This window comes from Musca domestica, unplaced genomic scaffold (assembly GCF_030504385.1).
Source record: "Musca domestica strain aabys unplaced genomic scaffold, Musca_domestica.polishedcontigs.V.1.1 2, whole genome shotgun sequence".
Classification (NCBI taxonomy): domain Eukaryota; kingdom Metazoa; phylum Arthropoda; class Insecta; order Diptera; family Muscidae; genus Musca; species Musca domestica.
The window spans coordinates 28994652-29011366 of NW_026712249.1; the positions used below are offsets into that span (position 1 = coordinate 28994652).

Genomic DNA, 16715 nt, shown 5'->3' on the forward strand with positions numbered 1-16715 from the left:
ACAAATTTCTTCTTGTAATCACTTGCAACTCTTCCTCTTCTTCTCATTCATCTACATTCAATCAGATGTTTCCTATTGTTTGTGTTTTTCTTTTTGTTTTGGAATTAGCAAGACTGATTGTTTTTGGAGAACAACTTTACAAAATGTAAAGGTGGAAGTACATAAAAAGCTTGAAGTCATGGCTAGGCATATTAATGTCAAACTATATTGTGGTGACTTAAGTGAGATCCGTAACCACTTGTCATTGTTACACTCCATGTAATTGTATTGTGATACTTTCTGCTCGTGACGATGTGGCAACATATGGCACTTGTCACTACAGCATCTTTGTTTTGTATTCATTCGTACATTTCAATCAAAGCAACCGGTCACCATTTTCAATTCGATCCTTTTTGCATTATCGTAGATTAAGTTTTTTTTATAATAAAGTATCATTATCATTATAACGTAAAGATCGTGCATTATTTATTCATCAGTCTCAACAAGACACAACAGTTTGGCGACGAGCGTAAAAAGTGGAATATTATTTTGGAAAACTAATATTCTGCATATTTTTTTTCTATTAAAGCAAGTGCAAGCTTTTAACAACAACACAAATATAACAAAATGGATGCATCTCAATTTGCCGCGTTTATGGATATGCAAAAGGCGTTGTTTAGCCAAATATCGAAGATGACTGTGGGTGCTCCTACTTCAAGTGCAGCGCAAGGCAGCAGCAACACCAGCATCAACACGACATTGGTACCAAACTTCGATCATTTTGATCCGGCAAAGGAAATGTATACCAATTATATAGAGAGGTTTAACAACTACATTGCAATGAAGGGCGTCAGTGCTAATAAGGAGTACTGTACAAAGTTGCTTCTTAACTCTATTGGTGCGAAGTACTTTAACATGGTGACGGCGTTGGCAGCGCCCAGAGCAGCGGCAGATCTGCAATACGATGAATTGCTAACCATTTTGCAAAATCATTTAGCACCGAAAAAGAATGTGTTGGTGGCACAACACAAATTTTTATCAAAATATCAGATGCAAGGGCAATCAGTGGCAGATTTTGTGGCTGCACTCCGTACTGATATTAATTCGTGCGAATTTGTTTCACCGTGCAAATGTGGAGCGTCCATAGCCGATGTGTTTTTGAGGGCACAATTTATTCGAGGCCTTTGTGACAATACTGTACGCGAACAACTTCTTCAATCCAGTACGGCGAAAATTGATGAAATTGTTGGGAAGGCATTGGCTCTAGAGGCTGCGAAGATGGACGCCAGAGAATTGTCCCAAGCAACGGCAAATTCTTCAAATTCGACGGATATAAATAAAATTTTTAATAAAAGCCCATCGAAAAATTTCAAATCTCGTCAGGGGCAACAGAAGCGTAAAGTCAATTACGAGCAATTAGGTATTGCCGATCTATGTTTACGCTGCGGCAAAAACAATCACTTTGCGAAGGAGTGTCGCTCTAACAAAAATCTTAAATGTAACTTGTGTGCCAAGCAAGGGCATGTAGCAAAAGTCTGCATTGCTTCACTTTTGGCGGATGGTCCTAATGCCGGACGACGGGGTAAACCCAGTACGAGGGAGGCGTCCACGAATCAAGTACGTGATGATTCGTACGGTATTTATAAAATCGTGGATGTGTACCGTAACGATTACGCAAATGCCAATGCTGAGCGTTACTATGCGAATATCTTCATAGAAGGTAGAGTGGTATCTTTTGAAGTAGATTCTGGCTCTGGATACTCATTTTTGCCTAGGAGTGAATTTGGGAAATTAAAATTGTCTAACCAATTAACCGCCACAAACATCGTTTTCCGATCATACACCCAAGATAAATTCGTACCAGATGGGAAAGTCCGAGTAAATATAAAATACAAAAACGTTTCATTCATCGATGATCTCTACGTTGTCCCAGACGGGTGTTCGGCGTTAATTGGTCGTACATGGATACGTCGTCTAGGAATTAATCTAAACGAGCTAGACGAACATAAGTCGAACAACATGGTTACCAATTCTATCGGTGAGTCGAGCGACATTCAAGAATACATTTCCGAATTTTCAGCTGTATTTCAACAAAAGATTGGCTGCATCCCTAGCCATAAAGTTTCACTTCAATTGCGTGAAGATGCCACACCAACCTATACAAAAGAGCGTCAAATTCCATACGCCTTAACCGAGCGTGTTAACAAGGAGCTGGAAGAGTTGGAGAAGGCTGGCATAATCACCAAGGTTGCCAATAGTGACTGGGGGTCACCACTGGTGGTCATCCCTAAAGCTGACGGTGGAGTGCGCCTTTGCGTTGACTACAAGGTGGGAGTCAACCAGCGACTTGTGAATGCTCATTACCCCATTCGGAAAATAGATGCAATTTTCAATAGTCTCAGGGACTCTAAACATTTTTGTCGGCTTGATTTATACAAAGCCTATTTACATGTGCAAGTGGACCAAAAGTCAAGCGAAATTCAAACCATTTCGACCCACAAAGGGACTTTTCGAATGAATCGTCTGTCCTTCGGCATTAAAACTGCCCCGGCGGAATTTAATAGGATTATAGATCAAATTTTACGGGAAGTGCCCAAAACAGAATCCTATTTTGACGACATCGTGGTACATGGCGAGACTTTGAGTGAGTGCAAAGCAAACTTAAAATTATGTTTAGCCCAGTTGCAGAAGTACGATCTGCACCTTAATATGGCAAAATGCAAATTTTTTGACAATCAAATGGAGTTTTTGGGTCACGTAATACGGCACAACAAGGTCCAAAAGTCACCTTCAAAAGTACAAGCCATATTACAAATGCCCCAACCAGAAAGTGTAGAAGATGTTCGCCGTTTTTTGGGTATGGTAACATATTACGCAAGATTCATACCGAATTCGTCTACAATTACCACCCCGTTGCGCAATTTACTGCTCAAACACGCTAATTTTTAAATGGACATCGGAATGCCAAAAGTCTTTCGATGCTTTGAAAAGAGAAATTTCCAGCGATCGCGTATTGATGCCGTATAATTCCGATTTGCCGGTACAGCTTGCGTGCGACGCTAGTCCCACCGGGATAGCTGGTGTTTTGTCGCACATTATTGACGGCCAAGAAAGACCGATAGCGTTTGCCTCAAGGTCTCTTACTCCAGCAGAGCAAAATTATTCGCAATTAGATAGGGAAGCCCTAGCAATTGTGTATGCGGTTCAACATTTTCACGAGTACATATTTGGCCGAATTTTTAAGCTTATAACGGATAATAAGCCGTTATCAAGAATTTTTCACCAAAATTCGAAATTGCCCCTAATGACGTCATCTCGACTTCAACGATACGCCGCTTTCCTCACTGGATATAATTACGAAGTCAGTACGAAAAAGGGCGAGGAAAATGTCAATGCCGATTGTCTCTCCAGGGCCCCAATTAAATCAGGGATTGGCACTACAAATTTAATTGATCAAGAAGTACATTCAATTTGCGGGTCAACAATACATCAAATTACTTCAATAAAATTAAATTTCAAATCACTTCGAGACGCAACAAAGAATGACGCAATGCTTTCCAAAATTTTGTTCGATTTACGTAACTCAAATGTGGTCGATTCGGAGTACACCATCGATGCCGGCATATTGTTCAAAGGGAAAAGGGTCATTGTACCAACTTCACTTCAAGAGGCAGTCTTAGAAGAGTTACACTATACTCATATAGGTATAACCAAGATGAAGCAATTGGCGAGACGTTATGTGTTTTGGTCATCAATTGATAAAGATATTGAACAATTTGTACGTTCCTGTTCTGCGTGTGCCTTGGTAAAGAAAAATCCTCCGAAAGCAGTTCTCCATCCTTGGGAGGAGCCGGATGGAAATTGGCAACGTATTCATATTGATTACGCGGGGCCATATCAGGGATATCAATTTCTTGTTGTCGTCGACGCAAAATCAAAGTGGGCAGAAGTGGGGGTGTGCTCCTCTGCGCCAACATCAACGTCAACAATCGAAATGTTAAACAACATTTTTGCACGCAATGGATACCCTGATGTTCTTGTCTCTGACAATGCAACGATTTTTAAAAGTGAAGAGTTTCAAAATTTCTGCACTAATTCCGGTATCTTCCAGAAATACATTGCACCTGGCCACCCTGCCACAAATGGTCTAGCTGAACGAAATGTTCAAACACTCAAGCAGCGTCTAGCAGCCATGGCAGAGGATCCTTCTCCGATATCTAAAAAAGTAAGAGAAATTTTATTTAAATATCGAGCTACACCTCTTCGAAATGGTAAATCCCCATCAGAAATGTACCTGGGTAGACAAATCCGAATCCGATTGGATGCCTTGAAGCCATCAAAATTAACTCAGTCATCTACGCCACAATGTCCAGTTAGGAAACTGAGTGAGGGAGACCGAGTTCAAGTCCGATACTATACGCCAAACAAACCTGTATGGAAATTCGGAATTATTTCTAAAAAGCTTGGTAACCTTCATTATCTGGTAAAACTCGACAATGGTTATGTCTTCAAGCGCCACATAGACCAACTCCGTTTCACAAATGTAAAACTGCCTTATTCTCCAGATACTGAGCAGACTGAGTCGGTCCCAGATTTTAGTTCAGGGAATGGCGAACAGTCTCATCAGCCTCTAATTATGGCACCCTACATTCCACTGAGTACACATGCTAATGATCCAGAAGTTCCCGGTACTTCCACAACACCAACTGCAGCCGGAACCGAAGCACCAGTTGGAACGCCATCAGCCTCTACCCAAAACGCTGATGCTGAGTCCACACCAAGTCGTCGTACCTCTGCAAGGCAACGGAGACAACCCCAGTATTTAAGCGATTATGTTCGCCATTAGCATTAATCGTAGTAATCATATATGTCCTTGTTTTAGTGGGGGAGAATTGTGGTGACTTAAGTGAGATCCGTAACCACTTGTCATTGTTACACTCCATGTAATTGTATTGTGATACTTTCTGCTCGTGACGATGTGGCAACATATGGCACTTGTCACTACAGCATCTTTGTTTTGTATTCATTCGTACATTTCAATCAAAGCAACCGGTCACCATTTTCAATTCGATCCTTTTTGCATTATCGTAGATTAAGTTTTTTTATAATAAAGTATCATTATCATTATAACGTAAAGATCGTGCATTATTTATTCATCAGTCTCAACAAGACACAACATATATATATAACGACGACAGGATTTTAGTGCGGCTCTGTAATCCCTTTATGAAATGTCACAAAATATGCTTAGCCATGACTTCAAGCTTCTTATGTACTTACACCCTAAGAAACGTAAATATTAATATGTAATAAGAAAATTAAAGACTATTTCCAACATTTTTAGACAAGCGCCATTAGCAACACGTTTAAAAGATTCCGGGGAACACGTCAAATCTATCTTTCTTTTATTGCTCATATTTTTTTTATTATAGTGCTAATTTCATTTTTATTTAAAAAAACTTGTAAAATTTGTCGTGCTTCCTTTCTTTTAAAGGAGACAAATTGGTTTGTTTTGACAAATCAGCTGATTACTTGCAAGCTTCTGCAGAAATACCGTCTGTATACTTTTTGCATTTTCTTTGCAAAAGAGAATAAAACTACCTTACTCTCCCAGAAAGATGTTGCTGGTCAATTCCTGCATGAAAAGTAAAAATTGAAAATAAACGAAATAAAATTTTAATATTACAGGAAGACAAGTTTGGGAAGGGGAGGCAAAAACTAATTTTGTGTTTGTTTATGTAGTATTCGCATCGGTCCCATGGGTACAATGAATTGTCAAGACTTTTTTGAACAGACAAATTTTGAATGAAATTTTACTAATATTATTAAAATAATTGAAAAACATTTGTCGTAACAACCTCCAATTTACATTGCATAAGAACACATTAAAAAACATACTTATTTGTTACAGAAACTTTTGAATATTTTTGACATTTTCATCTAAACAATTGTCGATTTTTCTAACATGGCAGTAATTCAGGCGAATTGTACATTACATCAATTTGTTTTGACATTTAAAGGAGCCATTAGCTGGGATGTTGCGACTACCTAATATATCATATGCCTTGATTTGCGTGTAGTCCCCTAAATCATTGTAAGATAGAACGAGACAAATATATATGTGTGCACTTGTTAACCATTCCCTTTGAATGTTACCATTTTACAAAAAGAAGAATCAAATAAAAATACAACACAATTTTACTACGGAGGATTTCTACATTTTTATCAATTTAATTGTATTTATTTAAATTTTTGTCTTGTGTTTCGACCGTGTAACATACAAAAATACAACATACATACACTATAGCATGTCTCTTTCAAGTCTTTTACCCACGCCCACAAATGCTGTGTGGGATCGTGAGGATGAAAGACGCGTGGCTGCCAAAGGTGCACCACAAATTGGAGCATTGGTATCGGCCAAAATAGCCGCACCGCCCTATGGCCAGCGCAAAGATTGGATACCACGTACAGAAGCAGATTTCGGAGATGGCGGTGCTTTCCCGGAAATTCATGTTGCCCAATACCCTCTGGGTATGGGCGCTCCCGCCAATTTGGGCAAGAAATCAAATGCATTGGCTGTGCGTTTAGACGAGAAAGGGAAAATTAAATATGATGCCATTGCCAGACAGGGACATGGAAAAGACAAAATTGTATACTCGTCGATTTCACAACTTCTCCCTGCTGAAGTTTTGTCTGAAGATGCCGAGGAATTGCAGAGACCTGACGAAGAAACAATTGCCGAGACAACGGAGGCCACAAGAAAGGCGTTGGAAAAGTTAACTAATCAAAAAATTGCAGCTGCAATGCCTGTGAGGCATGCTGAAAAATCGGCACCAGCACAGTACATACGTTACACACCATCCCAGCAAGGTGATGCATTCAATTCGGGAGCGAAACAAAGAATTATTCGCATGGTTGAGGCTCAAGTAGATCCCATGGAGCCACCTAAATTTCGTATCAATAAAAAGATACCACGAGGTCCTCCATCACCACCAGCTCCAGTACTGCACTCACCCTCACGCAAAGTAACTGTAAAGGAACAGAAGGAATGGAAAATACCACCATGCATATCGAATTGGAAAAACGCAAAGGGTTATACAATACCACTGGACAAACGTTTGGCAGCCGATGGTAGAGGTCTTCAGCAAGTGCACATAAACGAAAAGTTTGCCAAGATGTCGGAGGCTTTGTATATTGCCGATCGCAAAGCTCGAGAAGCTGTGGAGGCCCGTGCACAGCTGGAAAAGAAATTGGCTCAGAAGGAAAAGGAGAAGAAAGAGGACATGTTGCGTATGATGGCCCAGCGTGCTCGTGAAGAACGTGCCGGTCTGCGAAATCCCACAGATGATGCCGCTGGTTCGAGTGCAGAAGCAAAGGAACGCAATGAATTGCGTGCTGAACGCCATCGTGAAAGACAAAGGGATCGTAATTTGGCAAGGGCTGCCCCAGACAAGCGTTCGAAGCTACAAAAGGAACGTGAACGTGATATATCTGAACAAATTGCCCTTGGTATGCCAGCGAAGACCGCCAGCAATGGCGAGGCTTTGTTTGACCAGCGTCTATTTAATACCACCAAGGGTATGGACTCTGGTTATGGAGATGATGAAGCTTATAATGTCTACGACAAGCCATGGCGTGATGCCAATTCCATGGGATCACATCTGTACAGACCGAGTAAACAAATTGACAACGATGCTTATGGAGCCGATTTGGATCGCATAGTCAATACACAACGTTTTGTGCCCGACAAAGAATTCTCCGGCACATCACGTGGTGCTGCAGGTGCAGCTCCGGCTCGTAGTGGGCCAGTACAATTTGAAAAAGAAGAAGATCCTTTCGGTTTGGATCAGTTCTTGAACATGGCCAAAAAAGCTCCCAAAAGGGGAGAGGATAAAAATGATCGTAGTTCGGGTAGTAGTTCCGACAAGAAACGTAGAAAAGATTAAAAGTTCTTGGCACATATCTAGTCGTGAACTACTCGTTTTTCTTAGGATTATATAAGATGATGAATTGCAAGCAAATCTATTAGTTACAACCAATTACAATTTGATGACAATGTATATTAAAGTCGATATATATGCTATAATGTATGGAGATAAGAAACTGAATAAAATTTCATATACAATTCATTTCAATGAAAACGCCAACAGAGGTTTTTCATATTTATATTAGTTGTGTCCAGACATGTAATATTGTACTAGTTTTACAATTATTTTACTTGAAACCCGTTCCCGTACACGAAAACCTAGTAAAGGGTGATTTTCTAGCTATATTTTTCGTATTTTGTTTCACTGTCTATTGTCGTCAGTTTGATATATAATTTAACCATGAATCGTCTTATAAACGAATAATGCTAAATAAAGGTTTCAGCATTTCATGTGTTTTTTTAATATTTCCTATATTTAAAAAAAAAATCCCCAAACTGATTCTCTTTATAGCTATCAGCGTGCTATTCTTTCTGGGTGAATGTTTAAATTCTGTATTATCAGCTGTGAATCCAAACAATCCGGTGCGACTGACATCTAAATTAACAATATTATTTGACATATAATCTCAATATGTCCTCATTTTTACGGAAAGAGAAGATATGCTAATTTGATCCATAATGTGTACTTCACTTTAGGACACCAGGTGCTATTAATTTTTGGTGAATGTGAAGATTGTATCAAAACAATGTTCCTTCTTCGGGCTTGAAAATAACAACATGTAGAAAAGAAAGATGAGCATTGAAATCCACAATTCAAACAAAGATGAGCATTAAGATATTCCTGCCGCTGGAACTTTTCTACTCCAAAGAAAATTGCAATATTTATGGTGAAAATAAAATTGGCGATAACAATTGTATATCGTATTATATTACATGTGCCATAGCCGATGCCAAAAACAATAAAGGCGGCAGTGAAGTAAATCGCTTACAAATTACCCAAAGATTTCGACATTTGGGTCATATTGTAAATGCCAAAGAAGCCATAACACTACAACGGCATCAGGATGTAGCTTTGTCGTTCGTTTACGACGATGAAACACCAAATATTTATTTAAATAAACTGAGTATTAAACCCGAGAAGCCGGGTAAAATAAATGTCTTCCTCTTCGAAGAGAGGCGAATACTTAAATTACAAGATCTAAGGGAAGACCTTGATGCGAAAGTAGCAGATGAATGTGATGACGAGGATGCCAGTGCCACCCACAATGATGACTTACATATTTTGTATCAATTGTTGAACGTAAAGGATACAATTGTGCACGATGACACCAGAGGTGGTCCTATCGAAGATTTCTTTGCCCATGATGTTAAACGTTGCGTTTTTAGGGGTTTTGAATTCTCATTTAATTTTATGATGTGGCTGTTGACTGTGTTCCTCTATCAGCCTCCATTTAAGTACATTTTCCAGCATACCGTTCTATGTGAACACTATAGAGAATGGATAAAATTTCGAAATTGTGGGTAAGTTTGTGATCTATGTTTTCAATAAGTCAAATTATGTTTTGCTTTTTTGTTTCCAGTAAACGTCGTTTTAATATTGCCTTTGATACATTTCTGGGCCTATGTGTAATGTTGATTTTGATTTTATATATTGATAATCCTGGCAATTATTTAATTACATCGGCCCATGTAAGTGGTAAACTTTATTTAAATCAAAGACAAATGTATTGTAAATCATCATTATTTTATAGTATATTGTTAACAAATTCCGTTTGCTGTTGCATTCATTAAAAGGCTCTCCCATTGGTTTGAAGTTGAATGTTCAATTGAATAACTTCCTTTTGGAGTGTTTTGGCTATCATGTCGAATTGTGGGATACATTTTTAAGTGAGTAGATTAGTGCAATGTACCATGAAGAATAATAATACTAATAGTTACTTTTTATTGCAGATGCCATTGAGCCATGTATTCGGCAACTATTTGTACCCATAACAATCTTGGGTTCAATGGGATTGTCTTACCAGTTGGCCTTGTTAAGCGATATAATATCGGTTATTGGTTTGCATGCCCATTGCTTTAGTATTTATGCAGCAGTGTAAGTAGTCCAATGAAAAATCAAAGAACAAAAGTGAAGTAAAATTTAGGTCGATGTGTCTAACACCAGATCAGCCATCTATAGGTCAATATAGATAAACAGATAATGCACAATACAACTTTTCCCAGCTTTACATTTGCCAAAACAATGCAACAGTGCTTATATCTGATCTTCCTTGATGTTATTTTTCCCTGATGTGCCGCTTCATCCAATGCTCGTAGCGAAATAATGGACAACTTTCAGATTCAGTTTTCAACTGACTGATCACCTGAAGTCAGAATAGTTGTCTTCGTACTCTTTCTCTATCCAGTTTGATATCGATTCAAGGCGAGATGAAAAAACTGCAATCAACTTTAGTCTGCTGTCATTTCTAAGCCACTCATCCGTCAGGTGTTTAAAATTATTCCAGTGACAGCTCATTATATTGTTTACAAGCGTACAAAAGGTGAGAATTTATCAGAAAAAAGTTATTCATGATGGAATTGAGGCGCGATGGTGTGATTTCTTTATATTTGGCTGGAAAACCACAAGTGGCTATCGCTAGAGCACTCCAGCATTTAAATGTAAATAAATCTTTTGTGTCTCGTAACATCGCCCATTACCGTGATACTGGTAGCGTAGCCCGACGTCAAGGAAGTGGACGGAAGAAAACAGCAACAGCATCAGCAGAAATGTTTCGAAAAGTAAAGAAGCGACTTCATCGAAACCCACGTCGCATTGGCCTAACAATGGCTCGCGAGCTGAACACATCGCAATATTCCATTCGGCAAATATTGAAAAATTAGCTCGGGGAAAAGCCATTGAAATTCCAAATAGAGCAAGAACTTACACCACAACAGAAGGAAAATAGACTCAAAATAGCTAAAAGAGTCGCTTCGCTTGGCCGAAAGTGGTAAACTGCCGAATTTGGTTTTCTCCTATGAGAAAACATTCGTTGTCCAGCACACAAAATGATCGTGTCTACGTACCAAAGAGGTCAGCTAAAAATGTGCACCTTCGGTTGGCCACCAGAACTCAAGCGCAGGCCATGGTGAGGGTGTGCGCCGCCATAACAGCCGATGGTCGCTCTCCGCTCGTATTAATCGACCGTGGCATCAGAATAAATGCCGAATATTATCGCGAAATTATTCTAGACGCATTCTTGCGACGCAAACATTTTGGCCGCAGACCTTGGACATTCCAACAGGACACAGTACCATCGCCCTCAGCACCAAAATCTCCGGATACGAATCCGTTGGACTATTGTGTCTGGAGTATTTTGGAAAGCAAGGTTGGCACTAAAAAATACCAAAGTGTTGATCACCTCAAGCAAGCGCCTCGCCGGAAATGGGCCAAAATACTGCAGAGCAACATTCGGGCAGCGTGCGACTGTTTCATTGGCCGTTTGAAGGTCATAATTCGTGCCAAAGGTGACCAATTCGAACAAATCTAAGATTCCGACATTTTTTGCTTTCATTCAGTAAAACTTAAAAAAAAGAAAAAATTATGGCGTTTGACTTTGTTGCAGTTTTTTTTATCTCACCCTGTATACAATGGAATACTAATATTTCGTTTAAGGTTAATCGTTATTTTCTTCCTAAACTTTTCAGATTATATAAAGTCGAAATCAAAGGTCTTCAAGTTCTTTGGAAAATGTTTTTGGGCAAACGTAAAAATGTATTGAAAAGTAAGTTGAATCCACTTTTTACCTCCATTGAAAGAGTTTGCCAAACAAATGTGTATATTTCAGATCGCGTTGAGTCCCATAGTTACATGAACCGCCAGCTGTATTTGGGCACTGTTTTCTTTGCCTGTTTATTATTTCTATTTCCCACAGTACTCACCTACTATGTTGTCTTCACAACGGTAAATATTAATTTTAAATAACGGAAAAAAAAAACAAAACAAAAAAAAATAATTGGAATAACTTTTTTAGCTGCGTCTTGGCATTGGTTTTGTTAGTTATATTTTGAAAATGATACGTAGACAAATATTAGAATTTCCCATGGAAATGTTATTAAATTGGAGTGTGGGTCGTTTTTATGACAGTGGTAAGCTCTTAGTATACTAATAATCATTATTTATGAGATTTATGCTATATTTGTATTCTTTTTTATGTTTAAGATTCCCTGCAATTGGAGTATGTGGAACATACTCCATCACCACTGCTGCAACAGGATATGGAAATGAAAATGTGTGTTTTCAAGTTGAAAGTTAATCCGTCTTCCCTTGGTCGTGTCCTATCCTGTCATAGTGGAGTCCTGCAAGAGTTGGTTGCAAAGGAAAACAATTCAATTAAAAATGTTAGCCGAAAAATTTTAACGGGTACATTTTAGATTTTGTTAATTAATTAAAGAATCACAATTTAAGTACGACATTAATGTGGGTTTTATTTAAAAATACAAAAAAAAATATTGAAAAAAATGTATTTTATGTTATAGTTTTTTAATCCTGTGCAGCACATTAAGAGTTAGTTTTTAAATCTCTGTTTATAATTTTACTTAGACGATAGGCATATAATTACAAAAGGAAAAAAAGAAACAATATTTTAAAACTATACCCTCGTTCGGCCAGCATCACCGCCAAGTTTTTGAACAAGCTGAAAGTAAAAAAAAATATTTTTATTATTAATTTATGCATGTGTATTTTACGAATTGTCTGTGTGATATAAAATCATGTATAAAATATATATTTTATGTTCCATAATTCTGTTTTTAACCATATTTCTAACGGCTTTACCATGGGCTTTACTTTATAAAGTCTTCTTCTTGTGTAGATAGCATTGCTTAGTGTAAAGTGAATTGACAACCTATGTTTTTAGTTGAAGTGATAGCAAAAATAGTTTTTAACAATTTTCACAAATTTTAATAATTTTTTATTCAAGAATTTCAATTGCAAAATGTGTTTGACAGTTCATTGCCCCAGCAGCTGTGTCGAATACCCAACATAACGAAGTGCATCTTTCCATTTTTTCCTGTAATAAAGGGCGATTTTTTAGCTACTATCCATGGTAGAAGAATAAGGTATAATAATAATTATACATTGGTATGTATATATTTTTAATATTTTTTTTTTTTTTTTTTTCAAAAAATATGTAGATTTGTACGTGTTCTCCTCCACCAAAAAATGCAAGAGCTTGACAAGACGGAGACACACAGCACGCTTAATAATAGAATTTTTGAGAGGCGAGTTTGGGATAATTGCTCGTCTAAATAGTGCGATTTAAGGACTTTAGAATACTTCATGTGGTGCTATGTTAAAACTCATGCCCGCTTTAATCGATGCATTGGAAGACAACATTGAAGCATTTATTAATGAGGTACCGTCCTAAAAGTTGAAAAGAGCATAGCAGTATTTGAAGCGCGGTCGCAGTGAACATTTGCTTGAAAAAGCAATACTTTTGATTAGCTTCATGCATTTTCGCTTTCTTTTAATCTTTTCTATAACTCCTAAAAATCGTCATAAAACCACTGCTCTTATTAGACATTTTCTACAGTAATCAATCACTAATCTCTCACAAGTCACAACATTTAAAAGATCTCTCTCATATACTTCGTAGCATTTTTTTTATTTCATAAAAGAAATATCGGTGATCGTATTAGGAAGTTGAATATTTGTGTACACTATGCCAAAATTAAGCAACGTTGTTATGTGCCAATACATTATTCTTTAATAAAAAAAAAAAATTAATCAAAATTTGAAAATACTTTTGGAATATGGCTTTTCTTTCCCATTCATACATCGACGTGAATGTATTTATCAATATATCATATATTACAAATTAAAATGAAATGTAACAAAAAAATGGTTGCTGTGTCTGTCGTATGTATGTAGTTAAAAGGCCCATAAGAACATGGTATAACACACATTCATGTTATCAATCACAAATACAACCATGTATTAAAATAATACCCATTAATCTTTTACAATTGTGTGGAAGTTGTCAAGTTTGACGTTTCACAGACATTGGTATAAGTTTTTCAGAATTTCTGAAACACAGCTGAAAAAGGCAACTTGTCAAGAAATTTTCAAGTTTTATTAGAAAATTACAAAATAGAACAATGGCTGGCTATGTAGCAAGACGCGGTCCCATGGTTTTCTGTAAGTGATGCAAATAAGCAATGGTTTGTTCTGCTCTTAAGAATGATATGAAATCCAAACAAAAAATAATACTACATGTTACGTAAACAAATGAAAATAAATGATATGTTTCTTATTATTCCACAGCCAGCTTGGGTAAATGGGCATACAACTTGTCTGGATTCAATCAATACGGTATGTATTTGCCAATATAAGTTATTTCGTTATGGAATTGTGTAAAAGAAATTCCAATTGCCTTGATGATAAATCCTAACCTCAAATTTTTTTGTGCTCTTGCAAAAATGTTCTTCTAGGTCTCCACCGTGATGATTGTTTGTACGAAAACGAAGATGTCAAGGAGGCAATCCGTCGTCTTCCCCGCAAATTGTATGATGAACGCAACTACCGCATTATGCGTGCTTTGCATTTGTCCATGACCAAGACCATTTTGCCCAAGGACCAATGGACAAAATACGAAGATGATGTCAAGTACTTGGAACCCTACTTGAATGAAGTTATCAAGGAGCGCGAAGAACGTGAAGAATGGAATAAGAATCACTAAAGCGGCCAAGAGCTTTTTTGATTGTAGTAGCCATTCTTTAAACCAAGTTATTTTGTAATTTCTAAACTAAAAGCAAACGATGTTAAGTGAAATATGGAGAGTAACCAAATAAACTAAAACTAATTGAAAGAAAAAAAAACAAAAACAAAATTGTTGAGAAACGTTTGCGACTTTTTTGGGAGAATCCGTGTGTTGAAGTGGCATAGAATAGTTAGTTACATTTTGTGAACTCCTACCATAATAAGATTGAAAAGATTTGTGGGAAGAGGGGAAGTTTTCTCTTTATGTTATGTGGAATGGTATGTTCATAGGGAACAGCGCTAATACCACTGTATAATTATTTATTTTAAAAAATTGAGAAAAAATATGTATGTATATGAACCCATTGGAAGTCCTTAAGATAGTTTGAAAGAACCTTAAAGACTACCGCCGGACGTTACTTTCATTTTAATTGAGGAATTAATGGAAGATTTTATAAAAAAAAGCCTTGCAAAGAAGCCATGGCCAGTTCTACTAAAATTTTAATTTGTGAAATTAGAAAATTTCAATTCCCCATCAAAGGAAGACTACCAACAATTTAAACCCAATAGTTGGAGGTTAATATTAAGACTAATAACAATAAGTACTTAAGCAAAAGCAATATTCAAGAAAGGGGACAACTGAAGGCATCTTATAAGGATGACAAAACTGATCTGACTTGGAATAAAAAAATAAACGCAAGACTTTTCGAAGCGAAGACATTTCTACAAAGGCTCCCTTTAGAAATTTGGAATATAATAAATAAACTTAACGTCTGGTGCAGTCTATTGGGCTTACAAAGCAAGATAGTTCATAGAAATAGGAGTAAAAAGCCGATATTCAAACCTTAAACATGTAATTAATTAATTTTTGAAATTTTTCTGTTCCTGACGAGCTTCATATGTTTGTGATCCCATTTATATCTTCTCAAAAAGGTTTTCATGAGTGGAATTTCTATCATGGAATTTATAGCTAGCTTCAAATTTAAGTTCTTTTATCGGTATTCTGTTTTCTGCTATTATTGGAACATCGGGATAATTATTAGAATATTACAAGAATTATAACACTATTTAGGCCAAGATACCGATAGACCATCCCACTTATAAACAATTAAATCTATTTTAAATCACACATAAATAACTTACCTTTTGCATGAATGGTGTATTGAAGAGCGAACCCAATATTGGAATCCGACTTAGAAAACTAATGGCAACGGGGAAGAAACCACTGAAATATACAAAATCATAACATATTAATACAAAATCCATTACAAATTACAAAGCCCTTTAACAACTTACCTAAATAATGCAAAGAATCCATACGATTCAATGGCCATACCAATGATGGGAAAACCCAGAAGAACAACAAAAATGCCGCCAAAAAATGCTATGGAACCCTTGATTTTATGCCGTTGAAAGAAAAATCTAAATGTACGCTCTAAACCGATAACACAACCCAAGCCAGATAAGAATAGAATCTGAAATTAAAAGGGAAGTGACATTATGGTGACCCCATAAAAAAAAAACATTTACGAAATGCCGCGGTGTTTTTTTTTTTTTTTCGTTGTTTACAACAATAACACTTACATTTCCGATGGCCAACAAGCCTTTGTCGAACAAGAAGAGTACACCCAGAAATAGGAATGCAATACCCATTCCAGATAAACCAATACCAATTTCTGTAATTTAAAAATAAAAACAAAATATTATTTCAGGAAAGGATTTGTCATAAAAGCCATCTCTGGGCAAGGGGTTGCATGGTCTCAGCGCTTTCTCATGCCACCCCAAAGAAATTACTTACTCTGCAGATCTGTGACTTCAATCATCTTGATGTCGGTTGTAATTTAGTATAGCAGAGTAATATCTAATCGAAATTGTTTGGCTATTTTAACAAAAAACAACCCAATTTTAATGAATACAATATGAAATCCACGTAAACTAAAAAAAATTGTTTGCCACAACCAGCTGATAATGACAACTGCATTTATCTGGGTCCTAGGTGTATTTAGCAAGGTTGCCGCATAAAATCAGCTGGTGTAATAATGAACTGTCAGAAAATTGTAATACTTTAAAACA

The 16715-nt window shown here is 37.0% G+C and overlaps 4 protein-coding genes across 5 annotated transcripts; 3 read left to right on the top strand and 1 right to left on the bottom strand.

Moving 5' to 3' along the window:
• Window positions 1-6136: 6136 nt before the first annotated feature.
• On the top strand, window positions 6137-8120 carry LOC101888246 (puff-specific protein Bx42). Its single transcript, XM_005181218.4, has one exon. It carries the CDS (start codon window positions 6288-6290, stop codon window positions 7923-7925), a length of 1638 nt encoding a protein of 545 aa, XP_005181275.1. The 5' UTR covers window positions 6137-6287; the 3' UTR covers window positions 7926-8120.
• Window positions 8121-8647: 527 nt separating this feature from the next.
• On the top strand, window positions 8648-12357 carry LOC101890935 (uncharacterized). The gene is made up of 8 exons (XM_011293257.3): window positions 8648-9427; window positions 9487-9595; window positions 9658-9793; window positions 9857-10001; window positions 11591-11667; window positions 11731-11846; window positions 11917-12031; window positions 12105-12357. Exons 1-8 carry the CDS (start codon window positions 8730-8732, stop codon window positions 12314-12316), a joined length of 1608 nt encoding a protein of 535 aa, XP_011291559.1. The 5' UTR covers window positions 8648-8729; the 3' UTR covers window positions 12317-12357.
• Window positions 12100-16665, bottom strand: LOC101888583 (vesicle transport protein GOT1B). 2 transcript variants are annotated; one of them, XM_005181220.4, is made up of 6 exons: window positions 16441-16653; window positions 16227-16318; window positions 15939-16117; window positions 15786-15867; window positions 12541-12579; window positions 12100-12241 (listed from the first exon to the last, which is right to left on the bottom strand). In XM_005181220.4, exons 1-6 carry the CDS (start codon window positions 16463-16465, stop codon window positions 12221-12223), a joined length of 438 nt encoding a protein of 145 aa, XP_005181277.1. In that variant the 5' UTR covers window positions 16466-16653; the 3' UTR covers window positions 12100-12220. The 2 variants fall into 2 exon arrangements, with proteins under 2 accessions (XP_005181277.1, XP_019891490.1); XM_020035931.2 differs by lacking the exons at window positions 12100-12241; window positions 12541-12579 and adding an exon at window positions 12841-12954 and having other exon boundaries at window positions 16441-16665.
• Window positions 13920-14772, top strand: LOC101888417 (cytochrome b-c1 complex subunit 7). The gene is made up of 3 exons (XM_005181219.4): window positions 13920-14081; window positions 14208-14255; window positions 14375-14772. Exons 1-3 carry the CDS (start codon window positions 14042-14044, stop codon window positions 14620-14622), a joined length of 336 nt encoding a protein of 111 aa, XP_005181276.1. The 5' UTR covers window positions 13920-14041; the 3' UTR covers window positions 14623-14772.
• Window positions 16666-16715: the final 50 nt, after the last annotated feature.

What these genes read in the sequence shown, in the direction of transcription:
- LOC101888246 (XM_005181218.4), top strand. Translation starts at nt 6,288, where the DNA reads ATGTCTCTTTCAAGTCTTTTACCCACGCCCACAAATGCTGTGTGGGAT.
- LOC101890935 (XM_011293257.3), top strand. Translation starts at nt 8,730, where the DNA reads ATGAGCATTAAGATATTCCTGCCGCTGGAACTTTTCTACTCCAAAGAA. An exon ending in ATAAAATTTCGAAATTGTGG is followed by an intron (nt 9,428 to 9,486) that starts GTAAGTTTGTGA and finishes TTTTGTTTCCAG; the next exon opens with TAAACGTCGTTTTAATATTG. An exon ending in GGGTCGTTTTTATGACAGTG is followed by an intron (nt 12,032 to 12,104) that starts GTAAGCTCTTAG and finishes TTTATGTTTAAG; the next exon opens with ATTCCCTGCAATTGGAGTAT.
- LOC101888583 (XM_020035931.2), bottom strand. Translation starts at nt 16,465, where the DNA reads ATGATTGAAGTCACAGATCTGCAGA. An exon ending in GGATTCTTTGCATTATTTAG is followed by an intron (nt 15,868 to 15,938) that starts GTAAGTTGTTAA and finishes TGTATATTTCAG; the next exon opens with TGGTTTCTTCCCCGTTGCCA. An exon ending in ATACACCATTCATGCAAAAG is followed by an intron (nt 12,955 to 15,785) that starts GTAAGTTATTTA and finishes CCTTTATTACAG; the next exon opens with GAAAAAATGGAAAGATGCAC.
- LOC101888417 (XM_005181219.4), top strand. Translation starts at nt 14,042, where the DNA reads ATGGCTGGCTATGTAGCAAGACGCGGTCCCATGGTTTTCT. An exon ending in ACGCGGTCCCATGGTTTTCT is followed by an intron (nt 14,082 to 14,207) that starts GTAAGTGATGCA and finishes ATTATTCCACAG; the next exon opens with CCAGCTTGGGTAAATGGGCA. An exon ending in GTCTGGATTCAATCAATACG is followed by an intron (nt 14,256 to 14,374) that starts GTATGTATTTGC and finishes ATGTTCTTCTAG; the next exon opens with GTCTCCACCGTGATGATTGT.